Source organism: Mesoplodon bidens (assembly GCF_964165515.1).
Source record: "Mesoplodon bidens genome assembly, chromosome: 12".
Taxonomy (NCBI): Eukaryota; Metazoa; Chordata; class Mammalia; order Artiodactyla; family Ziphiidae; genus Mesoplodon; species Mesoplodon bidens.
Genome location: NC_138168.1, coordinates 11,118,909 through 11,146,221, shown reverse-complemented (window position 1 = coordinate 11,146,221; position 27,313 = coordinate 11,118,909). Strand labels below are relative to the sequence as shown.

The 27,313-nt window shown below is 43.2% G+C and overlaps 1 protein-coding gene across 1 annotated transcript in view; it reads left to right on the top strand.

Moving 5' to 3' along the window:
* Nucleotides 1-1,534: 1,534 nt before the first annotated feature.
* CD109 (CD109 molecule) overlaps nucleotides 1,535-27,313 on the top strand; it is a 143,304-nt gene continuing 117,525 nt past the window's right edge. The window contains exons 1-2 of the mRNA XM_081250511.1: nucleotides 1,535-1,940; nucleotides 3,219-3,391. Of these exons, the coding sequence (XP_081106637.1) occupies nucleotides 1,867-1,940; nucleotides 3,219-3,391 (247 nt within the window). The 5' untranslated portion in view covers nucleotides 1,535-1,866. The remainder of the gene's footprint in view (nucleotides 1,941-3,218; nucleotides 3,392-27,313) is intronic.

Here is a 27,313-nt window from a genome sequence, read left to right as displayed (position 1 = left end):
TTCTAGAAGACCTCTTGGAATGCAACATTATCAACTAATCTTTTGGAGTGCTTTTTACATTTTCCTGCCTCTAGAATAAACCTGAATTTATTGATCCATCTGACGAAGTGAAGCTTGGAAAGAATTTTCTCCAGGTTTCCAACTTCCTTTTCTCATCAAAGAGAGAGTTTACCTGTAGACCCTCTGAGGCCCACAGTATGTTGAAATGAGGCAGAATTTCAGTCCCTCTCCTGGACCTGCTGAATCAGCACCTGCATTTCACTGTGATTCTCATACACATTAGAGTTGGAGAAGCACTGATTTAGACTTTGACAGAGCCCACACTTGACCCTGAACAACAGAGGTGAGGAGACCAGACAGGCAGTAACAGCTGTGTCAGGGACACAGGATATGTACCCAAGGACCCACTTGGACCCTTTTCACTTGACCCAAGCCCTGCCTGCACAGGAAGTCGGCCACTAAAGATAGGAGTGCGGAGGAGACAGGAGGACATAGGGACGTCTGCTAGCTGTTCAGCAGGGTGAAAAAGGGTGGAACAGGAAAGGGAGGAAAGCAAGCTCCTGGACTCCAAAACCACAGTTGGTCTAGGTGCTACTTTCCCCCTTATTTAGCGCATAGCTTGGTGAGGAGACACCCTTGGCTGACCTCTCTTCTTTTTGCATTTTGCCCCGTATTAAAATGTGACCATCCAAAACTTTTCTCCATGTGCCTGTTTTCCAACAGTTGCTGGCAGTTGCCTGCTTTTATGGTGTAGCCATGGTGAAACCTGAGTCACCTGAGCATGGTGACGGCACCAAGCAGCGGGGAAGCAGCTACAGACAAGCCAGGACGCAGGAGCTGGAGCTCAGCAACTGCTGGGCACCCTGGGCCACTGGTCTTCCTAAGGATAGGAGAGCCACCCGAATTCTAACGTGTTTACACAAATTGCTCCAGGCTTCACAGTGCTAATGAATACCTTCTGTAGCAGAAGTGCTTAGCGATAGCCCACAGTATAAAGCATCTCCCTCCATAGTCGTTTCTCAGAGTTCTGAGGAGCAACACCTAACTTAGGCATGTGCCAGAATGTTCTTCCTCTTTTTTTTTGTTTTTGCGGTATGCGGGCCTCTCACTGTTGTGGCCTCTCCCGTTGCGGAGCACAGGCTCCGGACACGCAGGCTCAGCAGCCATGGCTCACGGGCCCAGCCGCTCCGCGGCATGTGGGATCTTCCCGGACCGGGGCACGAACCCGTGTCCCCTGCATCGGCAGGCGGACTCTCAACCACTGCGCCCCCAGGGAAGTCCATTCCTCTTCTTTTCTTAAACGGAGAAACCACATTTTCCTGGAAAGGCAAACGATATACTCGAGTTTTTGTTTCAAGGGAAAGAAGTTTTTCTCTTGTGCCTATTCATTCGTATATATTGAACAACTACCAGAAAATACACCCCTGTTTGGCGTGTGTGTGCGCGCGTTTGCCGTTTCTCTAAAATTCTGACTCATCGTCTGGAGGACAATGACTGATTTTTTTCCACCTCACAAGGTTGCTATGAATGTCTCCGTACAAGGATGGGCCTGTTCATGCACCCCGGGCACGGGCGGTGCAGCGGTAGCATAAACAGCCCGAGGAGCCGGGTGGCCAGGGCAGCAGGGTTGCCGCCCGGGTTTTGCGGTGCTGCCCGGGGCGCCGAGCAGCGCCATTGCGATGCGGCGGGAGGGGTGGAGCCGCCGCGTCCCGGCTCAATGTAGAGCCCTCGCTCCGTTCGCAGGCGCGCCCAGTGCAAACTGCTAAGCCTGGAGTCGGGAAAATCCGGGAGGAGGTGGAAGGCCACACCCCGCGCTGCCCGCGAATTTCCTCCGGAGCCCGCGGTCGCCGGGCAGACGCCGCCGAGATGCGGGGCCCGCGGCTCGGGACCGCCGCCGGCCTCTTCTGCGTGTGGAGCGCGGCGCTGGCCGCCGCCCCCGGGTAGGAGCGCGGGACGGCGGGCGCGGGGCGGCGGGCGCGGGGCGGCGGCGATCCCCAGCCGGACCCCGGCCTGGAGATGTGATCATGCGGCGCTTCCCCTCGGTTCTTCGCGGGACAGTTGCTCTCTCCACCCGCGAGGCTGTTTAAGCGTCTCTGGCCGTAACTGCTTTCTAAAGACAGCATTTCATTTTTAGTCCACGTTGCCTCTGCGTGCTTCTCAACTTTTTACCCCCAAATAATGTGCCTTCTTCTTTTAAAGACATATATATATATATATATATATATTCTAAACAAGATGCTTCAACTTTGGCAATGACAAGGTGTGACCGAGGTAGCTGAAGTATGGGTTTAGGTGCAGACTTCGTGGGAAGATAACGAGTGAGACACCTAAGTAGTGGAAAGCACTCCCCGGCTTCCCCCCAAAGGTTTTTGCCCTTGAGCCCTAATCCGTAGCTTGGGCAGGGAAAATGCTGTTTTAGCGATTTTTATGCTTTGCTCTACCTGGAAATGTCACCACTGATAGTTTAATTTCAGATGGTATATTTTAATCAGTGGTGTTGATTAGATGATGTTTTCTTGGGTAGATGCCCAAACATAAAGGTTTCAGTAAGAAACAAGCAAAATCCGTGTGTGTGTGTGTCTTTAAGCCAAGAAAAAAAAAATTATGCTGGGATGATGTCTTCTGTAAAGGAGAAGTTTAGAGGCTTGTATGATACTTTGCCAATAACTTCTGCGTGTCCCAGTGTAAGCCATCCTGTGCTATTTGTGGTTTATAAAATGGAAATAATAACACAGGCCGGTCCTCTAACAGTGCATGGATTACCGCATTAAAATTGATTTATGGGAACGTATCAATAAAACATGATAAATATAATTAACACTGCTGTATGTTATATATGAAAGTTATGAAGAGAGTAAATCCTTAGAGTCCTGACCACAAGGAAAAATATGTATTTTTTCTATTTCTTTAATTTCGTATCTATATGAGATGAATGTTCACTAAACTTATTGTGATAATCGTCTCATGATGCATGAAAGTCAAATCAATTATATCTCAATAAAACTGGATAAAGAATGGATTTATGGGGATTATTGTTGTTTCAATAGCATTTCAGTGCAGTTGCTAAATGGAGCAGTGAGGCAATATTAATTGGAACAGTTGCACCTGGCACAGTCTAGGGAGTCTATCTCACTCTCTATGAAGTCTGAGGATCTCAAAAGAATGGAGATGTGAGGGTAAGAAACTTTGTTTTTCCCTTGCTGTTGGAAACTTTTTAGGCCCAGGTTTCTGGTGACAGCCCCTGGGATCATCAGGCCGGGAGGAAATGTGACCATTGGGGTGGAGCTTCTGGAACACAGCCCCTCACAGGTCACTGTGAAGGCGGAGCTGGTCAAGATAGCAGCGAACCTTGCCGTCTCTGTCCTGGAAGCAGAAGGAGTCTTTGAAAAAGGTAAGATAACAGCAGAGTCTTACCCATCTGCAGTAATAATTGGAGTATGTTAATAAAGCCACGTGCTATGTAACGTAGTGGAGAAGCCCCCCATTTTCAGTGGCTTACACAATACACTTTTATTTCTTACTCATGTGGAGTCCAAAATGATGTTCCTGGGATGCTCTTCCAGGTGGAGATCGTGAGGCCCGGGTTCCTTCCCCTTTGTGGCTCCATGGTCACCAGTATGTGGCTTCCAATCTGCAGGGGGAGCGCGTGGAGTGTCTCCTGTGGGAGGTCTTTATGGGCCAGGCCTGGGTGTGGCTCATATCATTCCTCCCTCCTCTGATGGCCACGTTTAGCTGCACAGGAGGCTGGGCATGTAGGACAGTGTGTGCCCAGAAGAGGAAATGGGCATAGTTAACAGTCTGACACAAAACCATATTTATGTATGGTTTATGCAAACCAGGTATGACCATATTTATTGGATGCAGAGGATTTTACTAAGTACGCCTGTGGGTAGGAAAAGAAGAACTAAAGTTAAAATCTAGTTTTATGGAATATTTTTCAGTTTTTTAAGTAACAGGAAAAAAAAGAAAAATAATGTAAAAGAAGTCGGAGCCATTTGTAAAAGAACCCACATATCTTGTTTTAAATTTGGGTTCTAACCAGGCCCAGGATTAAATTGGGTCAGTGAATGTCTTCTTTTTCAATACTAAGGGCAGACTAATTTGGGGGGTAAATAGTTAAATAGGTAAGCTTTCTTTCACATTAAAATGAACACTTAAGTTTTTCTAATTGAAAGAGTAATGTATACTCAGTGCTAGCAACCTGGCAAATACTGGAAGTAAAGGGAATAAACCAAAATTCTACCTGTAATCCTACCACCCAGCTGTAAACACTGTTAACTAGAAGCATGTGTAGATGTTTAGTCAGAGGCCAGAAATTGAAGCATAACTTCCTATAATGTTGAGTTATCTTTTAAAAGAATCATTTAAGGGCACAAAATGAAGGGTGAGTGAGATTCCACAGTAGCTCATTATATAAATGTTTATCCTTCACCAGCATAGAGAAATTAACACCATCATGAAATGAGATAAAATCAAAGTTTATCTACATCGAGGTTCTTTCTCCATTGGGAAGTTGACTGACTGGGTGGGTAAGCTTGGAGTCAGGAAGAGGTGATGTGTGCAGGGGCCAGGCCACTTTGTCTTTCATAGGAGTAGTGTCAGGAAAGCGGGAGGCCTTGTTTCCCTGGAGAAGCAATGCAGTTAGCACCTAAGATCTGAGATTGAGTCTTAGCACTAGCTGTGTGATCTTGGGCCGGTTACTTAAATGCTCTGAGCCTCAACTTGCTCATCTATAAAGTGGGGATAATGTACTTCCCAGGGCAGTTATAAAGTTAAATCAGTATCTAGTACCTATTAGGCACTCAATAAACAGTAGCTGTTAATATTGTAAATAGGAATACTATTGAAGAAGAAGATGCCGGAAGCATCGTTTCCTTTTTACATGGGGGCAGATCTCTTACTTTTATTATTGAACTATTTATTCTGAAAATGAATGAATCTTGGTCTTGTGATAATGGCTAAAGAAAATATTGAAATACTAAGTCACAGTAGACAACACTTAAGGTAGTTCCACATTCATTATTTATTCATTAAGAATTATCATTTTGGCTCTACTAGTGTGACAGTTTTACTACAATGCAAAGGTCCAGAATAACAAGGATGATCTTGATAAATATTTGGGCTTTGCTCGGACATTTGTGTGTGCTTATTCTAGAATTTCTCCTACGTTGTCTTTTCTGCAGTCTCCTTCGTCAGTCTTGTTTCTTTTTTTCTGCAAATAGCACGAACACTGAGGTGCTTGTTACTGTGGCTTGGTTTTAAACTATATTCTTAGATTTTTCCTTTGGGAGGAAAGTTTGTCATGCTTTTGGGTAAGGCTAAAGTGGGTCGGACAACACTATCCTGGGAGCTTAATGGATCTTTGAAAAAGAAAGAGAGAAAATGCACTACTTTCAGGGGCTGTTTTGGACGCAGTTGACATACAGTTTCATTGAAAATACCACTGCAACCCTTCTCCCTCTTTCAAAGGAGAATGTTAACTTTGTTATCAGGGGCTGTGAGTCATTGTTCTCAGAGCAGATGCTTCCTGTAAAGTTAGGACTTAAGGACCAAGACATTTCTCCCTCCCTGTCTCTACATCCTTTGCTTGATCTGATTTCTCCAGGTGTAACAATATGTAGATAAAGGAGGACTTTCTAAATTAGTGGGGTCTGGATCTTCCTAGGATTCATTTTTTCCTTGCCACATAAACACAAGCAAATAAATACATTTTAGGTCTGATTATTTCATCATTTTCTTATGATGGACTCCAAGAGGTCCTGCCAAGGAAAGATTGGTTTTAATAAAGCTCTGCCTGCTAGCAGAGCTGGGTGAGGAGGGGGATTGTTTCTCAGTGGCTGTTTCTAGCAGTCCTGCTGTTCTTAGAAATTCCTGGGGCAGGGCGGTGTTTCACCATAACCAGAATGCATTTCTAGCTTAATTTGTGTCAGAAATAGTAATAGCTAAAGCATTAGAATTGCAGCATATACCTTAATAAAGGCAGAAAAGTATGGCTTGTCCTCAAGGAAAAGTTCATTTATTTGTTTGGCAGATATGGGAAATATTTTGTTTACATTTCCATCCTTGAGGCCAGTAGCATGGATTACATGATAGCTAGTTTCTTCATTTTTAAATATATGAATTTTATATTTATTGGGGATCAATTATTTTTATTTATTTATTTTGGGGTGAACAATAGCCCTTGAGAAAAAGTGTTTCTAATAAACTTTGAGGAGTTCTCTAAGGGTGTATTAATGCGTTTTTCGTGGTGACATTCAGATATTGAAGTGCACTTGTCATGAACTCCACTATCATCGTCCTCTATGGTGAATAGAACTAGGTTCCTAACCTTATCTTCTGTTGTACAAAAGAGTTAGTTAAGTAAATATAATTGATAAAATTCAGCAGGTAGTAATTACCAGAGAAGATGGAGCACCTATTGGCGTTTGGAGTCAAGTCAGACGGTCTGTTGGTTGCACCGTGAATCTGTCCCCTTATTTCTTACCTTCCTGGCTTTTATCTCTTCCTTTACTGTGATGGTGACCTGGAGTTCCATGCCAAATCAAGAAAAAAAGCGAAGAACATTTGAATTCACAGGTCATAAATGAGAACTATCTTCTCATCTTTTAAAGCGTGTGAAGGAATTGAATTATTTTCTGATATCCTGGAAACCATAATTTCTGCTTTATTTCCCGATCTCTTTTGACAATTTGAAATGTTCATTTGTAAACTTGCATTGTTTTTCCTGAATGAAATTTACTTCAAATAATAAAGAATACACCCCTTTCCTCCACTAATGAATTCATTGTTGCTGGTTTCACATCTACCTGATATAAGATAAAAACCTAAGGAAGCTCCATACTGTTCTCCATAGTGGCTGCACCAATTTACATTCCCACCAGCAGTGTAGGAAGGTTTCCTTTTCTCCACACCCTCTCCAGCATTTCTTTTTTTTTTTTTTTTTTTTTTAAGTTTATTTATTCATTTTTTTAATTAGTTTCTGCTTTATAACAAAGTGAATCAGTCATACATATACATCTGTTCCCACATCCCTTCCCTCATGCATCTCCCTCCCTCCCACCCTCCCCATCCCACCCCTCCAGGCGGTCACAAAGCACCGAGCTGATCTCCCTGTGCTCTGCGGCTGTGGGAGGGAGGGAGATGCATGAGGGAAGGGATGTGGGAACAGATGTATATGTATGACTGATTCACTTGGTTATAAAGCAGAAACTAATTAAAAAAAAAAAAAAAAAAAGAGAAATCTAGAAACAGCATTTCTTGCTTGTAGACTTTTTGATAGCACAGGGAACTCTGCTCAACATTCTGTAATAACTTAAGTGGGGAAAGAATTTGAAAAAGAATAGATACCTGTATATGTATAACTGAATCACTTTGCTGTACACCTGAAACTAACACAGCATTGTTAATCAACAATACTTCAATATATTTTTTGATGATGGCCATTCTGACTGGTGTGAGGTGATACCTCATTGTAGTTTTGATTTGCATTTCAATATAATATAAAAAAAATAAAATCCCCCCCCGCCGGCAAAAAAAAAAAAAAAAAAAAAAAGAAAAAAGGAAAAACCTAGACAGAAAATCTCAGCTGCAAACTTGGGTGCAGGACAGGGCGTCTCCTGGCCTGGAGGCTCTGCTTCTTTATTTATGGCACCGAGCCTGCTTCCGTCTTCCCACTGCAGGGTTTGGGTGAGGTGAACTCTATGTGTATGTCTGTATCCTTTAGTAACTTGCCTTTTCTTCTTGCCCTAAAATCTTGGAGAGCTAATGGGGTGTTTACCTTCTGTTCTTTAAGAATGAAACATTCTTCTTTGTCTTTATTGTCTTTTTATCTCTCTCCCATTGACTATGGGGTACTTTATTTTCTATCTTGATTCAGTAAGGATGGGAAGTCAATATTTTATAATTTGAACTATTAGCTGAAGAACTTAAAAAACTCATCCAATTCAGTTTGGATGGCTTTCTGGTGGAAACAAAGCTCCTGAGCATACATTTCATGGCTTGTACATCAAAATCAGTAACCCTGGTTTTTATGAGCGTAGATGAATTAGTATGCTATGTGTGCAGGTCTCCCAGGGAAGGTTTGCACGGGCAGCTGTGCCAGTAGAGCTCATTTTGAACTTGCAGTGACATGAGAATTATTTTTAAAGGGTGTGGGTTCTTCTTTCACATGTCTTTGGTACTGTGTGTAATATATATTAGTAAGAAGGTGGGACCTGAGGATAAAGGACCAGAGTGTAGTCACGATGAGCGTGGGCTCTGAAGCCAGGCTACCTGATGTCCTTCCATCAGTGGTTGTGTGTCTGTGGGCTGTCACCTTCTCACCAGGCTTCAGTTTAATCATCTGAAGAGCAGTGGTTTCCGCCTTGTACAATTATACGGTTAATGTGAGGGTGAAATGAGGTAACGTTTAAAGCACTTAAACACATAGGACTTACTCAAGACATTGGTACCTATTGTCATTAGAAGGTGATGGCAGCAGTTATGTCAGAAGCGATTCTTAGTCACCTGTTGGGATGACCTTGAACTGGGGACTCTATAAAAGAGTCTATAAAGTCTATAAAACTGGGGACTCTACCTCACTAGGAGGGGATGGGAAGGAACGTAACATATTAAATACTGAGTTTCCTTACAGTGCCAGGGACTTTATGCACAATTTTTAACTTCAATAACCCTTGGAGGAAGGCACTATTATTTTCATTTTAGAGATGAGAAAACGGGGGCTAAGAGAGAATAGTTTTCCTGGGATAACACAATAAATGGTATAGCCTGAATGTGAAGTTGGTTCTGTTGGTGCTGATGGTTCTGAAATTGAAGGTTTTCCACTGCCCGGAAGAGCATGAAATATTTTTTGTTTGCTTTACTTTGGGATATTGATGCGGTGTGGTATCAGTCTTCCTTGAAAATCATTTTCGCGTTTGCTTGTGGTAGTTCAGAGCTGGACCTCATGAAGTCTAATCTGGATCCAAGAGTTGCAAATTGCAATGCCAACTCTCCTCCTAATTTAGTTTGGGCTTCATAGAATTTTGGAGCTGGACGGGGTCTCAGAGATAAGCCAAATCAATCACCTAGTTTATGGCTGAGGAGACTGAGGGGTGGTGTCTGGTGACTTGCCCAGGGTGAAATGCCTTTTGGTGGTCGAGCTGGAAACAGATCACAGGCACCCACATTTGCAGCCGAATGCTACTTCCATTATGCTCTAGGAAACTCTCCGAACATATGGGGAAGTCTATGTGAGACTTAGGGTATATTTGCGAATGTTGCTTTACCTGATACGGAAGAAAATAAGGCTAACTAAGGAGTTTAGAAATGCTTACCTGCATTTCTGTGCCAGTTTCTTATTTCAGCTCAAGGTGGAGTTGCTCCTGATGGACGAATGGTCCTGCAAGGGGTGGGAGTGGGGCACCTCGGATCTTTTCTAAAACTAAATTCTGTTGCTGTGTTTCTCAAAATGTGAGTCGTACTTATTCAAAATGCAGATTCATGGTCACCCTCTCAAGACGTGGGTAAGGTCTGGGAATCTAAACTTTATTTTAAGCAGTCATCACAAGGGATTCTCAGCTGCGTTAAAGTGAGACCAACTGCCCTCCACTTAGAAGGATCCTCATGGATTGTTCCGACCGAGTACTGAAAGCCTGAGGGTGAGAGGCAAGCCTTTGCAAGGCTGTGATGATTCCAGGCAGCTGAAGGTCCCGCCCAGATTTCTGTATTTGCCTTTCAAGTGGCCCCTAGCCCTAAACGTTGGTGTTAATCTAAAGCAGTGGAGAAACAGGTCTCGGGGGTTGATTATCAATCGGTGATGGAGTGACGTTGAAAGTGAACAGACTGTTGCTTTAAACTCCAAGCTAAACATGTGCTGCTGCTGTTCTAACGGGGAATGAGCCACTGAGGGCTTGTGGTGGGAGGAGAAATCAGGTCCTGTAAGAATCTGGGCGGGGTTGCTGTGTGATCCATTCTGTTGTTAAGAAGCGTTTACAATGCTGGAACTCCTTGTTTCCCGGATGACGTTTCCCCCCATTAATTTATTACTTATTGATTATTTGCGGTATGTGACACATGAATGAATGGGGGGCAGGACAGAAGAGGAAGGAAGGCATTAGAGAAGGTTCAGAGGTTGCACAGGGATAAGTATAATATTAAAAGTGCAGAGGCTGGAGAGCTTTTATTTCTTGTTTGTGTCGAAACTTCACTGTGGTTGGTAAATAGTGCTTCTTTTGTGTGACCCTGTGCCTGGCGCTGTTACCTTTTACACCCAGAGCTGTACAGATGTCCATTCATGAGCGTCCCACCTCTGCTGATGTATTTGGCATTTTGTGGGAACAGTTACTTCACTTATGAGAGAAGGGAAGGGTGTGCCCGAGGAAGGAGCCCAGGGCTGGGAGTGGCAGGTGTGACAGAGCGTTGTGTGTGTGTGTGTGTGTGTGTGTGTTTTCTGAAAAGATGTTACATTCAGCTTTAGATGTAAGTGTGGGGAGACACCCAGGTGGAGGTACGCAGCAGATAAGTTTGAAATGGTAACTAGGGGTAGAGTTGAAGGCGTCGTTTTCATAGAGGCAGACAGTATTCGAAGTCTCGGTGGGAAGGCATGGGATGTACAGGAGGCAGCGCTTGTGGACAGAACAAGCCTGGTGACAGGAGCTTGGGAGGAGGGAAAGAAGTCAGTGAAGCTCCTGGCCCATGAGCAGCCAAAACAGGGGGATGGATTGGAGATGCTGAGATGTCTCAGAAGCCAAGGGAAGGAAGAAGACCAAGAAGTTAGGTCTTAACAGTATGAAGTGTCCCAGAAGGTCAGAGAAGAGAAGAGGAGGACAGGAAAAAGGGCATTGGAGGTCCTCAATGGAATGGTTTGTTTATTTATTTATTTATTTATTTTTGCGGTACACGGTCTCTCCCATTGCGGAGCACAGGCTCTGGACGTGCAGGCTTAGTGGCCATGGCTCACGGGCCCAGCCGCTCCGCGGCACATGGGATCTTCCTGGACCGGGGCACGAACCCACGTCCCCTGCATCGGCAGGCGGACTCCCAACCACTGTGCCACCAGGGAAGCCCAGACCACTCTTTTTAAAAAAAATTACTACAGTAGCCTCCTACGTTATCTTTTTTTTTTTTTTTTTCCTCCCTACACTTATGGCTCTATAGTCTATTCTCAGTGCAATGGCCGGAAAACATAGGCCAGATTTTGTCCCTCCCCATCTCAGTATCAGCCAATGGCCTTCCGATGGCCTGTGAACCCTATACAATCCAGCTCCCTTTGATCTCGTTTCACACGACTCCCACCTCCCTCCCCAGCCTCTGTGGACTTCCTGCAGGTCCTACACCACACCAGGCATGCTCCCGTCTCAGGGCCTTTGCATTGACTCATCTCTCCACCTCTAATGCACTCTGCCAGATGTCTTCACGACTCAGCTGCTTCAGGTTGTGATTCAAATATCACCTTTGCAGTAGACCACTCTGTGGAAGTTTCACGGTTGAGAGGAGAGAGGCGGATTGTCTCTTAAAAAACACAGTAGAGAGGTAAAAGGGTTGATGCAAAGGGGAGGGGTGGATAATTCAGGGTAAAACGAGAATCAGGATCGAGAGCACGGGTGAGTGGATTATCGTTAAAAAGTACTTTTTCCTCTGATGTAAGAAGAAACAGAAGAGAAAGAAACATTTTGAAGTCTGAAGTTGAGATGAATAAAATGGAAATACGATTTTAGAAAACCTTGCTATAGTTTCCTCTAAATTGTGCAGATCTGTCGTCTCTTTGTAGGAAGTGGGGATAAACGTTAAAAGTAGTGGCTCACTGGGGAAAGAAACAGAATTGGAGCTATTCCCTGGTGCTGCGCTAACCTGGGTCCCTGCTGGATTGTGGGCTATTGGGATGCAAAGACTGACACCCGTATTGGCATCAGGGGAGGGCACACAGGAGAACGGGGAGGAGAAAGGGGCTGTTCACGGTGGACGTATGCCTCACTTGAAGCTTGAGGGGACGGGGTAGAGGCATTTTGTTATCACTGTGGTTGTACGTGTGAATAGGAAGTGGAGTTGTAACTCATCACATCTTGGTCTGGGCTCAGAGGACCTCCTACCAAAGGTGCAGTGACAGAACTGGAGGACTGGGGACTGTGGTGGTCCGCTGTCCCTTCTAGTCATCACTCCCCTTAAGAAAACCCCATGACCTGACTTTCTTCCTTTGCAAGAGTGAGGGTGAAACTGATCAAAGAAGATTTGGTGGAGGCAGCGGGGTAGGGAGGTGGTGGGCAGGTCTGTGGGTCTTTAGTTCTGAAGAAGTGATTCATGAATTAAAATCTGAAAACCAGAGTGGTAAAGCGCTTGGAAATAAACAGGGAGGAAGGTGTTTTAAGAGCACCTGGTAGCTTCTTTTGGCAGGACAACGTTAGGAGTTTACATTTATGAAAATGTAGCTGGCAGAAACGATTTAGTATTATAAATTTAAATTTCACTGAAATACGTGTTCAATCTCCTCAGGAACAGAGGTAAGACAGGGCATTTACTACTTTGCGAATTCCAGACATTCATCAGGCACTAAATTGTATATGGCACAATATTGGTGGCGTAAATGGTGGCCACACAAATTTCCTGTCCTTATGTTCCTCACAAGGAAGCAAAGCAGATTGCATTTCATGTGCCAACTCAAGTTGATTGTAGAGGCTGCTTGGAGTGTTGCGTTGATGGTTTCAAGTCAAGTCTGGGTTTACTGAAATAGTGGTTGGATTAGCTGTGTCTGCCATGCATGGGAACAGGGAGTGTGGAATGAATGCTGCAAATGAGCCTATTGTGTTGAAGAGGGATGGTCACCTGGAGGGCTACATAGGTGCTTGAGGCAATAACATCATGGATAAGAGCAAATATGGAAGAGTGGGTGTGTCCAGATACCAACATGAGAGTGAAGTAAGCTACAGAAGCATGACAGGAGGGAGTATGAGGTTTTTTTGGACTGATATTTTAGAAGGAATTAGCTGGGTCTGTCCTGTACAGTTTGGGAGACTCTGGAACCACATTGGAACTGGGCCCTTAGCACTACTTCTTACTACCTATGTGGCCTTGGGCAGGTCGTTCATCTCATCTAGTCTCAGTTTCTTCATCTGCATAAAAGCAACAATAATAGTACCTACCTCAGAACACTGTTGTGAGGATTAAAGGAGACAGTGCTTTAGAGCTGCGCTGTCCAATATGGTAACCACTAGCCACATGTGGTTTGTGAGCACTTGAAATGTGGCTCGTACATCTTAAGATGGGCCGTGAGTATAAAATACACACTGGATTTTGAATACTTTCACTGCCAAAAAATGCGGCAAAACTCAATAATTGTTTTATATTGATTACAAATTTTATGGTAATATTTTAGATATATGGGATTAAATAAAATGTTAATAAAATTAATTTCACCCATTTCTTTTTCCTTTTTTTAAAAAAAATTTTTATTCTTTTTCATTTTGTAGTGTACTGCTTTAGGACGTTTACCATGGTGCCTGGCACACAGTAAACACTTGGGAATGTCACCTATGTTATACCGCGCATCTCCCAGCATCAGACATAGCCCTGATGCCTCCCTCCTGAGCGCAAACCTGTGGCATGAGGCTAGGTGTCTGTGTGTTTTAGCTTTTTTTTTTTTTTAATGCCATGTGTCTCTATTGATGGCTCTTTGATTCTGACTGGAGTGGGCCTTCAACCTTACCCCTCATCCCTTGAGGAAGGAGAATGTCTTCCCCAAAAGAGCACCATACCATAGGGGTCGGTAAACTGTTTCCATAAAGGGCCAAATGGTCGACACGGTAGGTTTTGCTGGCCTGTGGTCTTGGTTGCAGCTACTTGGCCATTGTAGCGTGAAAGCAGCCATACCAAAGGGGCGTGCTCGTGCACTGACAGAAATTTATCTATGGACCCTGAATTTGGAGTTCGTATAATTTCCATGTGTCACAAAATATTATTCTTTTTATTTTTCCCAGCTGTTTAAAACCATTTTTAGTTCATGAACTGTACAAAAACAGGCGTGGGCCAGACTTGGCCTGTGGGCTGCAGATGACTGACCCTGCCATAATAAATGCCATGTACATTTAGCAGCCCAGAGCCTGGCTTGATTGGTTTTCATTTGTATAGAACCTAACATTTAGTTTATATTGTACCATTTTATTTACTTTACTTTTAGTGGGTTTTCATTTGACCTACTTTATACTCAGTGGTCTAAATGGAACAAAATGTTTTTTATGAAACTGTTATTTATTGAGATATTTGTAAGCAAGGGGAAGCAGGAGAGAAAAAAATTAAAGGAGTATGTAGGGACCAAAGGAAGTTTTTTTGTTTTGTTTTGTTTGAAATACTTGTGTTTTCTGTATGGATTGAATTCACTGAAGAGTTCCTTGGCTTAAAAGTGACATTAAACCACAAAGCAGAAACATATTTTAAGGTTTTGTCTTCCATGGATCTGTGGTGGAAACCCCATTTCCCGCTTTGTCCATCTGTGATCAAAGAAAATGCTGAGTAATGAGGGTATTGATGAAAGAATATTTAATAACTTGGTAAAGAGGTCAAAAGTTTTAGTTGCAAAAGTGATTTCCTTAAGTTCATTATTGTACATTACTGAACAGCAGAGAGCTGCCAAAAGTAATTAACCAGTAAATACTAAGCCAGGTACATATATGGTGGGAAATCCTTTCTTTTTTCCCGATAGAGAATATTTCTGGACCTAGTTGGATTTCCAATTACACACTCTCCTTCCCTTCAGGGATTTTCTGCAGAGCTGTCTGGTGCGCACAGATGTCAGAAGAGGCAACATATGGCATTATGGAGTGTGTTTAAAAAGTTAAGGAAAGGTTAGTTTTTGTGTATGCTTATTACACAATTTAAAAATAGCTTTGACTCTATTTGTAAATCGAATGACAGCCAGCTCTCAGGCCTGTGCCAAGTGTGAAGCTTTAAAACAAGGTTTCTTTTGAGTCCCTTTGGTGGCATTGGGAAGGAGAAAGCACTGCAGGAATTTTAAGATCTACTGTCTCTGGTCATACACAAAAATGATCTGAGTTTTACAGAGATTATCTGCAGCGACGTTGAGAAGGACTTCACAGAACAGAGTGCATCTTTAGTCAGTGACTAAGAATGCCGTGCAGCATTTTAAGAGGTGGTGACTATTTCCCTTGTCTGCTTAGAGCGCGGAGCTCCGGCAAAAGGGAGAAAAAATGTTCACAACAATTTGCAAATACAATCTATTTCATCCTCAACCTAGCAACCACAGAGAAAGAGATGACTATTTCTCATCTGCACTCCTACCACCCTGCCCCCGATTTTATATTTTGGTGCCTGTAAGTTACTGCTACAGTGTTAGGACTGTTCAAATAAGACTTACTAAGTGCCTAGGAAATTCCAAGCTGCCCTTGTAAATTTAGAGGGAAGACAACAAGTTGCAAAAAATGTCAAGTACTTCAAGTCGATCTTTTAATGACACATGAGACAAGTGAGCGGACTTTAAATTGGATCTCTCTGCACATCCTTTGAGTCACTCCCTGAATCCAGCAAGAATTAGGGGTTTGTGGGAGCCTCTCTGCTCCTGCACCCCAGCTTCTGGGGGCAGCTGTGTGTTTCTTGGGTCTGTGATGGACACGGTCACGTGTCAGAGCGTGAGGCCCAGGCATGCAGTCGACCCCCTCTTCCAATTTCCTTTAATGAGAAAACCCCTCAAAGCTTGGACTCTATGAAGAGTCCCATTAAAAACAGAAGTTCTGGGAATGGGATTTCCTGCACTTCACATCTGGGTAGCTGGCTTTGAATCGCTGAAATGCTCGCCCTTCAGTTGATCAACCTACTAGGTTTATTTGGATTGTAGACTCGAAGCTGTTTCTTACTTTCTCCTTGCTTAGTGTCACTTAGATAAAAATAAATTATGCCCCCTTCCCCAACACACACACAGACACACAGACACACACACACACACACAGAGACACACAGACACACATTCAGACACACACACACACACAGAGACATGCAGACACGCAGACACACACGCAGACACACACACAGACACACACAGACACATGCACACGCCGACACGCACACACCCACGCAGTCGTTAGTCTTTGTGAGATTGCCGGTGATGGGAGGTAGCCAGTGTGTCAGGTCCAAAGGAAGCACATTGTTTCCTCCAGTCACTGGGCTGACAAGATAGTCAAGCCCGATGGTTTATCCTAAAGTCACGAAAAATCAGTCACTCTCAATATTCGAGGGTGCTGTTTTGCTGGGGCCCAGCTCCCTGCAGTTTAGTATTTCTGATTTTATTCCACTGTGGGACGTTGTGGTGGGTACCATGCTGTACCGCCCGGAACCAGCCTGTTGGGGATGAAGACTCATTCCCTGAAGCTGCTGGGAATGTTGCAGCCCACCGCCCTCCAAGCCAGAGCTTCCTGGGGGCTGCACCGCTAGGGAGACTCACCCTGCCCAGGGAAACTCCTCTTTGGGTGGAGGTCCAGCCCCTCCCCCCAACTCAGGACAAGTTTCAGGGGTCAGAGCAGCTTCTGAGGGTGCCCCGTGGACTCGGCTTGAGCCTGTGTTGAGGCTCTTCCCCTCCTCCCCCCAGACCCGCCTCTGCATCCCTCCCCTTCTCTAGGTGCTGGTCCCAGACGCTCGCCCTGCCCTTGAATCACCGTGTCAGAGTCGGCTTCCCAGGGAACCCGACCTTAGACACGTGTGGTTCTTGCTTCCTTTGAAGATGGGTTTTTCCGATCTTGAAATTAGCTTCAAACGGATGAAAACGGTGTAGTGTGGAGAACTGATAAAAAGAGTTAAGACATTTTCTAGCTTTTATATCCTTTCCAGAAGTTCTTGTATAACACGAGTTGTTTCAATTCACTCCACCATTGCAGCGCCTATAGTGTAACTGAGGGATGGGAGAAACATTGTGGAAGAAGGATCTAGGTCGTGGTGATGACTAACACAGAGCTGAGGAGAGCCGGGAGTCCAAGAGGACTGCGACGTTGAGCCTGTGTGACTGAGGCAGTAAGGGTGCCAACATACACAGAGAGGCTGCACAGGCTGTGCAGCTTTTATAAGAATCACAGGTGGGTAGAACGCGAGAACAGAAGTACAGCTGCCGTTCTTCTCCTGAGAGGCAGTGGCTTAGCATCTGAGCTCCGTTACTTCTTTCCTGTGTGACCCTGGGGAAGTCACTTAATATCTCTGTGACTCAGGTTCTCATTTGTAAAATAAGGATAATCATACTTAATATTGCTAGTTAATCTTTTTTATTTCAAGCGTGTTCCAGTTATCTTTTGCTGTGAATGAACCTCCCCACACTTTAGTAGCTTCAAACAACAATGGTTCATTATTTTTACGAGTCTCACTCAGTCCACTTGTACACACAAGTTTGATGATTATTCGCCTGAATCAGTTATTACCATTATTGTTGTGGAATTTTCTTTTTTTTTTTTTTTTTTTTTTTCTTTTTGTGGTATGCGGGCCTCTCACTGTTGTGGCCTCTCCCGTTGCGGAGCACAGGCTCCGGATGCGCAGGCCCAGCGGCCATGGCTCACGGGCCCAGCCGCTCCGCGGCATATGGGATCCTCCCAGACCGGGGCACGAACCCGTATCCCCTGCATCGGCAGGCGGACTCTCAACCACTGCGCCACCAGGGAGGCCCTGGAATTTTCTAATTCCATGATTCCATAGACTTTTTTTTTTTAAATTTTATTTTTATTTTTAAAATTTTTTTAATTTTTTGCTTTATAACAAATTTAATCAGTTATACATATACATATGTTCCCATATCCCCTCCCTTTTGCGTCTCCCTCCCACCCTCCCTATCCCACCCCTCCAGGCGGTCACAAAGCACTGAGCTGATCTCCCTGTGCTATGCGGCTGCTTCCCACTAGCTATCTACCTTATGTTTGATAGTGTATATATGGCCATGCCGCTCTTTCACTTTGTCACAGCTTACCCTTCCCCCTCCCCATATCCTCAAGTCCATTCTCTAGTAGGTCTCTGTCTTTATTCCTGTCTTACCCCTATGTTCTTCATGACATTTTTTTTCTTAAATTCCATATATATGTGTTAGCATACAGTATTTGTCTTTCTCTTTCTGACTTACTTCACTCTGTATGACAGACTCTAGGTCTATCCACCTCATTACAAATAGCTCAATTTCATTTCTTTTTATGGCTGAGTAATATTCCATTGTATATATGTGCCACATCTTCTTTATCCATTCATCCGATGATGGACACTTAGGTTGTTTCCATCTCTGGGCTATTGTAAATAGGGCTGCTATGAAAATTTTGGTACATGTCTCTTTTTGAATTATGGTTTTCTCAGGGTATATGCCCAGTAGTGGGATTGCTGGGTCATATGGTAGTTCTATTTGTAGTTTTTTAAGGAACCTCCATACCGTTCTCCATAGCGGCTGTACCAATTCACATTCCCACCAGCAGTGCAAGAGTGTTCCCTTTTTTCCACACCCTCTCCAGCATTTATTGTTTCTAGATTTTTTGATGATGGCCATTCTGACTGGTGTGAGATGATATCTCATTGTAGTTTTGATTTGCATTTCTCTAATGAGTAAAGATGTTGAGCATCCTTTCATGTGTTTGTTGGCAGTCTGTATATCTTCTGTGGAGAAATGTCTATTTAGGTCTTCTGCCCATTTTTGGATTGGGTTGTTTGTTTTTTTGTTATTGAGCTGCATGAGCTGCTTATAAATTTTGGAGATTAATCCTTTGTCAGTTGCTTCATTTGCAAATATTTTCTCCCATTCTGAGGGTTGTCTTCTGGTCTTGTTTATGGTTTCCTTTGCTGTGCAAAAGCTTTGAAGTTTCATTAGGTCCCATGTGTTTATTTTTGTCTTTATTTCCATTTCTCTAGGAGGTGGGTCAAAAAGGACCTTGCTGTGATTTATGTCATAGAGTGTTCTGCCTATGTTCTCCTCTAAGAGTTTGATAGTGTCTGGCCTTACATTTAGGTCTTTAATCCATTTTGAGCTTATTTTTGTGTATGGTGTTAGGGAGTGATCTAATCTCATACTTTTACATGTCCCTATCCAGTTTTCCCAGCACCACTTATTGAAGAGACTGTCCTTTCTCCACTGTACATTCCTGCCTCCTTTATCAAAGATAAGGTGACCATATGTCCGTGGGTTTAACTATGGGCTTTCTATCCTGTTCCATTGATCTATCTTTCTGTTTTTGTGCCAGTACCATACTGTCTTGATTACTGTAGCTTTGTAGTATAGTCTGAAGTCAGGGAGCCTGATTCCTCCAGCTCCATTTTTCGTTCTCAAGATTGCTTTGGCTATTCGGGGTCTTTTGTGTTTCCATACAAATTGTGACATTTTTTGTTCTAGTTCTGTGAAAAATGCCAGTGGTAGTTTGATAGGGATTGCATTGAATCTGTAGATTGCTTTGGGTAGTAGAGTCATTTTCACAATGTTGATTCTTCCAATCCAAGAACATGGTACATCTCTCCATCTATTTGTATCACCTTTAATTTCTTTCATCAGTGTCTTATAATTTTCTGCATACAGGTCTTTTGTCTCCTTAGGTAGGTTTATTCCTAGATATTTTATTCTTTTTGTTGCAATGGTAAATGGGAGTGTTTCCTTGATTTCACTTTCAGATTTTTCATCATTAGTATATAGGAATGCCAGAGATTTCTGTGCATTAATTTTGTATCCTGCAACTTTACCAAATTCATTGATTAACTCTAGTAGTTTTCTGGTAGCATCTTTAGGATTCTCTATGTATAGTATCATGTCATCTGCAAACAGTGACAGCTTTACTTCTTCTTTTCCAATTTGGATTCCTTTTATTTCCTTTCTTCTCTGATTGCTGTGGCTAAAACTTCCAAAACTAGGTTGAATAAGAGTGGTGAGAGTGGGCAACCTTGTCTTGTTCCTGATCTTAGTGGAAATGGTTTCAGTTTTTCACCATTGAGGACGATGCTGGCTGTGGGTTTGTCATATATGGCCTTTATTATGTTGAGGAAAGTTCCCTCTATGCCTACTTTCTGCAGGGTTTTTATCATAAATGGGTGTTGAATTTTGTCGAAAGCTTTCTCTGCATCTATTGAGATGATCATAAGGTTTTTCTCCTTCAATTTGTTAATATGGTGTATCACGTTGATTGATTTGCGTATATTGAAGAATCCTTGCATTCCTGGAATAAACCCCACTTGATCATGGTGTATGATCCTTTTAATGTGCTGTTGGATTCTGTTTGCTAGTATTTTGTTGAGGATTTTTGCATCTATGTTCATCAGTGATATTGGCCTGTAGTTTTCTTTCTTTGTGACATCCTTGTCTGGTTTTGGTATCAAGGTGATGGTGGCCTTGTAGAATGAGTTTGGGAGTGTTCCTCCCTCTGCTATATTTTGGAAGAGTTTCAGAAGGATAGGTGTTAGCTCTTCTCTAAATGCTTGATGGAATTCGCCTGTGAAGCCATCTGGTCCTGGGCTTTTGTTTGTTGGAAGATTTTTTATCACAGTTTCAATTTCAGTGCTTGTGATTGGTCTGTTCATATTTTCTATTTCTTGCTGATTCAGTCTTGGCAGGTTGTGCATTTCTAAGAATTTGTCCATTTCTTCCAGGTTGTCCATTTTATGGGCATAGAGTTGCTTATAGTAATCTCTCATGACCTTTTGTATTTCTGCAGTGTCAGTTGTTACTTCTCCTTTTTCATTTCTAATTCTATTGATTTGAGTCTTCTCCCTCTTTTTCTTGATGAGTCTGGCTAATGGTTTATCAATTTTGTTTATCTTCTCAAAGAACCAGCTTTTAGTTTTATTGATCTTTGCTATCGTTTCCTTCATTTCTTTTTCATTTATTTCTGATCTGATTTTTATGATTTCTTTCCTTCTGCTAACTTTGGGATGTTTTTGTTCTTCTTTCTCTAATTGCTTTAGGTGCAAGGTTAGGTTGTTTATTCGAGATTTTCCTGTTTCTTAAGGTAGGATTGTATTGCTATAAACTTCCCTCTTAGAACTGCTTTTGCTGCATCCCATAGGTTTTGGGTCGTCGTGTCTCCATTGTCATTTGTTTCTAGGTATTTTTTAATTTCCTCTTTGATTTCTTCAGTGATCACTTCGTTATTAAGTACTGTAATGTTTAGCCTCCATGTGTTTTTATTTTTTACAGCTCTTTTCCTGTAATTGATATCTAGTCTCATAGCATTGTGGTCGGAAAAGATACTTGATACAATTTCAATTTTCTTAAATTTACCAAGGCTTGATTTGTGACCCAAGATATGATCTATCCTGGAGAATGTTCCATGAGCACTTGAGAAAAATGTGTATTCTGTTGTTTTTGGATGGAATGTCCTATAAATATCAATTAAGTCCATCTTGTTTAATGTATCATTTAAAGCTTGTGTTTCCTTATTTATTTTCATTTTGGATGTTCTGTCCATTAGTGAAAGTGGGGTGTTAAAGTCCCATACTATGAGTGTGTTATTGTCGATTTCTCCTTTTATGGCTGTTAGTATTTGCCTTATGTATTGAGGTGCTCCTATGTTTGGTGCATAAATATTTACAATTGTTATATCTTCTTCTTGGATCGATCCCTTGATCATTATGTAGTGTCCTTCTTTGTCTCTTCTAGTAGTCTTTATTTTAAAGTCTATTTTGTCTGATATGAGAATTGCTACTCCAGCTTTCTTTTGGTTTCCATTTGCATGGAATATCTTTTTCCATCCCCTTACTTTCAGTCTGTATGTGTCTCTAGGTCTGAAGTGGGTCTCTTGTAGACAGCATATATATGGGTCTTGTTTTTGTATCCATTCAGCCAATCTGTATCTTTTGGTGGGAGCATTTAGTCCATTTACATTTAAGGTAATTATCGATATGTATGTTCCTGTTCCCATTTTCTTAATTGTTTTGGGTTCGTTATTGTAGGTCTTTTCCTTCTGTTGTGTTTCTTGCCTAGAGAAGTTCCTTTAGCATTTGTTGTAAAGCTGGTTTGGTGGTGCTGAACTCTCTCAGCTTTTGCTTGTCTGTAAACGTTTTAATTTCTCCATCAAATCTGAATGAGATCCTTGCTGGGTAGAGTAATCTTGGTTGCAGGTTTTTCTCCTTCATCACTTTAATTATGTCCTGCCACTCCCTTCTGGCTTGTAGAGTTTCTGCTGATAGATCAGCTGTTATCCTGATGGGGATTCCCTTGTGTGTTATTTGTTGTTTTTCCCTTGCTGCTTTTAATATGATTTCTTTGTGTTTAATTTTTGACAGTTTGATTAATATGTGTCTTGGCGTATTTCTCCTTGGATTTATTCTGTATGGGACTCTCTGTGCCACCTGGACTTGATTAACTATTTCCTTTCCCATATTAGGGAAGTTTTCAACTATAATCTCTTCAAATATTTTCTCAGTCCCTTTCTTTTTCTCTTCTTCTTCTGGAACCCCTATAATTCGAATGTTGGTGCGTTTAATGTTGTCCCAGAGGTCTCTGAGACTGTCCTCTGTTCTCTTCATTCTTTTTTCTTTATTTTGCTCTGCAGCAGTTATTTCCACTATTTTATCTTCCACCTCACTTATCCGTTCTTCTGCCTCAGTTATTCTGCTATTGATCCCATCTAGAGTATTTTTTATTTCATGTATTGTGTTTTTAATCGATGCTTGATTCATCTTTAGTTCTTCTAGGTCCTTGTTAACTGTTTCTTGCATTTTGTCTATTCTATTTCCAAGATTGTGGATCTGGGAAATAGAATCTTGGATCATCTTTACCATCATTATTCTGAATTCTTCTTCAGGTAGACTGCCTATTACCTCTTGATTTGTTAGATCTGGTGGGTTTTTATCTTGCTCCTTCTCCTGCTGTGTGTTTTTCTGCCTTCTCATTTTGCTTATGTTACTGTGTTTGGGGTCTCCTTTTTGCAGGCTGCCGGTTCGTAGTTCCCGTTGTTTTTGGTGTCTGTCCCCAGTGGCTAAGGTTGGTTTAGTGGGTTGTGTAGGCTTCCTGGTGGAGGGGACTACTGCCTGTGTTCTGGTGGATGAGGCTGGATCTTGTCTTTCTGGTGGGCAGGTCCACGTCTGGTGGTGTGTTTTGGGGTGTCTGCGGACTTTTTATGATTTTAGGCCACCTCTCTGCTAATGGGTGGCGTTGTGTTCCTGTCTTGCTAGTTGTTTGGCTTAGGGTGTCCAGCACTGTAGCTTGCTGGTCGTTGAGTGAAGCTGGGTGCTGGTGTTGAGATGGAGATCTCTGCAAGATTTTTGCCGTTTGATATTATGTGGAGCTGGGAGGTCTCTTGTGGACCAGTGTCCTGAAGTTGGCTCTCCCACCTCAGAGGCACAGCACTGACTCCGGGCTCCTCAATTTGGAATGATGTGTTATCTGTTCATGTATTCCACAGATGCAGGGTACATCAAGTTGATTGTGGAGGTTTAATCCGCTGCTTCTGAGGCTGCTGGGAGAGGTTTCCCTTTCTCTTCTTTGTTCTCACAGCTCCTGGGTCTCAGCTTTGGATTTGGCCCCGCCTCTGCGTGTAGGTCGCCGGAGGGCGTCTGTTCTTCGCTCAGACAGGACAGGGTTAAAGGAGCAGTCTCTTCGGGGACTCTGGCTCACTCAGGCCGGGCGGGAGGGAGGGGCACGGAGTGCGGGGCGAGACTGCAGCGGCAGAGGTCGGCGTGACGTTGCACCAGCCCGAGGCGCGCCGTGCGTTCTCCCAGGGAAGCCGCCCCTGGATCCTGGGACCCCGGCAGTGGTGGGCTGCACAGGCTCCCGGAAGGGCGGTGTGGGCAGTGACCTGCGCTCGCACACAGGCTTCTTGGTGGCGGCAGCAGCAGCCCCAGCGTCCCCCGCCCGTCACTGGGCTCCGCGCTTTCAGTCGTGACTCGCGCCCGTCTGTGGAGCCCCTTTAAGCAGCGCTCTTAATCCCGTCTCCTCGCGCACCAGGAAACCAAGAGGGAAGAAAAAGTCTCTTGCCTCTTCAGCAGCTCCAGAGTTTTCCCGGACTCCCTCCCGGCTAGCTGTGGCACATTAGCCCCCTTCAGGCTGAGTTCTCGCCGCCAGCCCCAGTCCTCTCCCTGCGCTCTGACCGAAGCCCGAGCCTCAGCTTCCAGCGTTGCGCGCCCCGGCGGGCGAGCAGACAAGCCTCTCGGGCTGGTGAGTGCCGCTCGGCACCGATCCTCTGTGTGGGGATCTCTCCGCTTTGCCCTACCCAGGTATGTGGGGAGTTTCTTGCCTTTTGGGAGGTCTGGGGTCTTCTGCCAGCGTTCAGTAGGTGTTCTGTAGGAGTTGTTCCACGTGTAGCTGTATTTCTGGTGTATCCGTGGGGAGGAAGGTGATCTCCACGTCTTACTCTTCCGCCATCTTACCCGGAAGTCCTCCTTAGACTTTTATTTATTGGAATTCTATGGCAAAGAATAACTTTTTCTGAATATATATATATATATACACATATATATATATATATGTAGAAATGAATCTGTTTGCTGTACAGCAGAAACTAACCCAACATTGTAAATCAACTATACTTCAATAAAATAAATTAAAAATTGTAAAAAAACCCCTTTTTCTTCTCCTTCATTTAGTCATCTATTAAATTATGTATCAGCACAAACTCATACTCTTATTTTATTCAGTAGGTTATAATCCATTATTTATTCGAATGTTCAAGTTATCTGACCCTTATCATAATAATGTTCAACTTGAACGTTCAAATAATTTAAAATGTTTTTTTCAGATTTCCCATATTTTCCCTGTCCACATGCATGGATAGCCTTCCCTGTTATCAACATCACTCACAAGAATGGCACTTTTTTTTTTTTTTTTACCAAGGATGAACCTGCAATGATGCATCATAATCACCCAAAGTTCATAGTTCATGTGACGGCTCACTCTTGGTGTTGTGAATTCTGTGGGTTTTGATGAATGTGTAATGACATATGTCCATCAACATAATATCATACGGAGTATTTTCACTGCCCTAAAATTACCCTATGTTCTGCCTGTCAAAGATCAGTTGACAGTATTTATAGGGTCTATTTCTGGGCTGTCTATTCTGTTCCATTGATATATTTGTCTATTCTTTTGCCAGTATCACATGGTCTTGATTACTGTAGCTTTACACTAAGTCTTAAAGTCAGGTAGCATTGTTCTTCCAACTTTGTTCTCCTTCAATATTACATTAGCTATTCTGGGTCTTTTGCTTCTTCAGGTAAACTTTAGAATCAGTTTGTTGACATCCATGAAATAACTTGCTGGGATTTTGATTAGGATTTAGGATTGCATTGAATCTAAAGATCAAGTTGCGAAGAACTGATGTCTTGACAACTAAGTTTCTCTATTTATGAACATTGAATATCTCTCCATTTATTTAGCTCTTTGATTTCACTTATCAGAGTTTTGTCGTTTTCCTCATCTAGATCTTGTACACATTTTGTCAGATTTATGCCTATTTCATTTTTTTTGGTGCTAATGTAAGTGGACCTTGTAATTTAACTTCAGGTTCCACTTGTTCATTGTTAGTATACAGTGACCATAATATTTTTAGTTGAGAAAACACTCTCTCCACATGTGCTGAGCTACCTGGTAAAATCAGAGAAAATTCTGATGTGTGGAGGATATTCTCAATTTCAATTTTTTCCCATATTGAACTGTTTATGTGTTTCAGCCCCAATATTTTGCAGGGTCTGCCTATGCCTCTTCTCAACAACTATTTTTACAAGACAGAACTTGTTAGTTGTCTCTGTTTATGGTTCTTTTGAGTGTTTCATCAAGTTTAGTTGCTGCACCATTATGGGGCTTCTCAATTTCCCTTCAATTCAGTATAGAATATGCCTCTCCCATTAAAAGCAAGAACTTAATGAACAGAAGTTTCTTCCCACTTTCCACTTCCCACAGAAATGGAGATGTTCTCAAAGCATGATTATACAATTTCAAAGTTAAATCTTGTGCAGGTTAAACCCATCTCATATTAATATTTTGCTAAACCAAAAAAGATCCGGGACAGATACTCAATCAGAATGTGGGGATACCAGTGCGAGCCAGACATTTCTGGTGAGGGCTCGCCTGTCTAAAAGGCCTTCTGTGGTCTGGTCCAGCCTCATCTCTACTGCCTCTCCGGCCTCTGGTCACGTCTCACACAGCTCTTCTCTTCAGTAGACTCCATGCCTTTGCACTTGAGGCTGCTCTGCCTGGAAACTGGCCCCCTCCATTCTCACCTGGCTCGTTTTTCCTTATCCTACAGCCCTAGACTCTGCATCATTTCCTCTAGGCGCCTCCCGTGGCCCCTCTGAAGTGCCCCCCACTCTCCCTCTATTGCAGCCGTTCCGTGTGGACCTATATCTGTTCAATTGTTTTTCCTCCTTCACCTTTTCAAGACATTCTTTGTCCAGTGTCCTAATTATGGAAGAGTGCTGCCCCTTGCTTCCTAGGGTGACAGCTGTTCGATAAACTGACCTGTGCTGTGTGATAAGTGACTTTGATGAGTTGCTTATCTGCTTCTGAGAACATACTTGTATTTCAGTGAGGCCCATTGGGGCAGTGGTCAAAGTGGGGTGCACACATCTGGGGGTCACAAGACCATTTATAAGGGAGTGGGTAGAAAATGTACTAACTTTTATGTCCATTATTTTACTGAGAAAAACTAAGAAAGTCAGGTTTTCTAATATTTATATTTTGGTTGAGAAAGTGCATGTATATAACTTTATAAATCTAACTTGACATGGTAACATGCACCAAATATTCGTATTGATTGAGTTCTCTATCATAAACATCTGAAGCCCACTGTCACAGAGGCACACTGACATGCCAGTGGGTGACTCTTCAAGCTTTCTGGCAGTGTAATGACATATTTATCAAGTGTTTCCTACATGCCAGCCACTGTTCTGTACCCTTTACAGGGATTGGCATACTTATTCCTTACAGCCACCTTGTGTGATTGCCTTCATTTTGTGGATGAAAAAATTGAACCTGGAGAATCAGGTAACATGTTCAAGGACAGGACTAGTGTGTGGCTGATTTGGGATAGAACCTATGTGGTCTGATTGCAGAGGCCACTTGCTTAACCCCCGCTCCATACTGTACCTGTCTGTTCCCATGGGGTGGGCACATGTGGCCTCCAGGAGGTGAGGGACCATGTCTGTCTTGTTCACTGTGGTACCCTTATAAGTGTTTCTTTTTCTTTTTTTTTTTTTTTTTGCGGTACGCGGGCCTCTCACTGTTGTGGCTTCTCCCGTTGCGGAGCACAGGCTCCAGACGCACAGGCTCAGCGGCCATGGCTCACGGGCCCAGCCGCTCCGCAGCATGTGGGATCTTCCCGGACCGGGGCACGAACCCGTGTCCCCTGCATCGGCAGGCGACTCTCAACCACTGCGCCACCAGGGAAGCCCTTGTGTTTCTTAA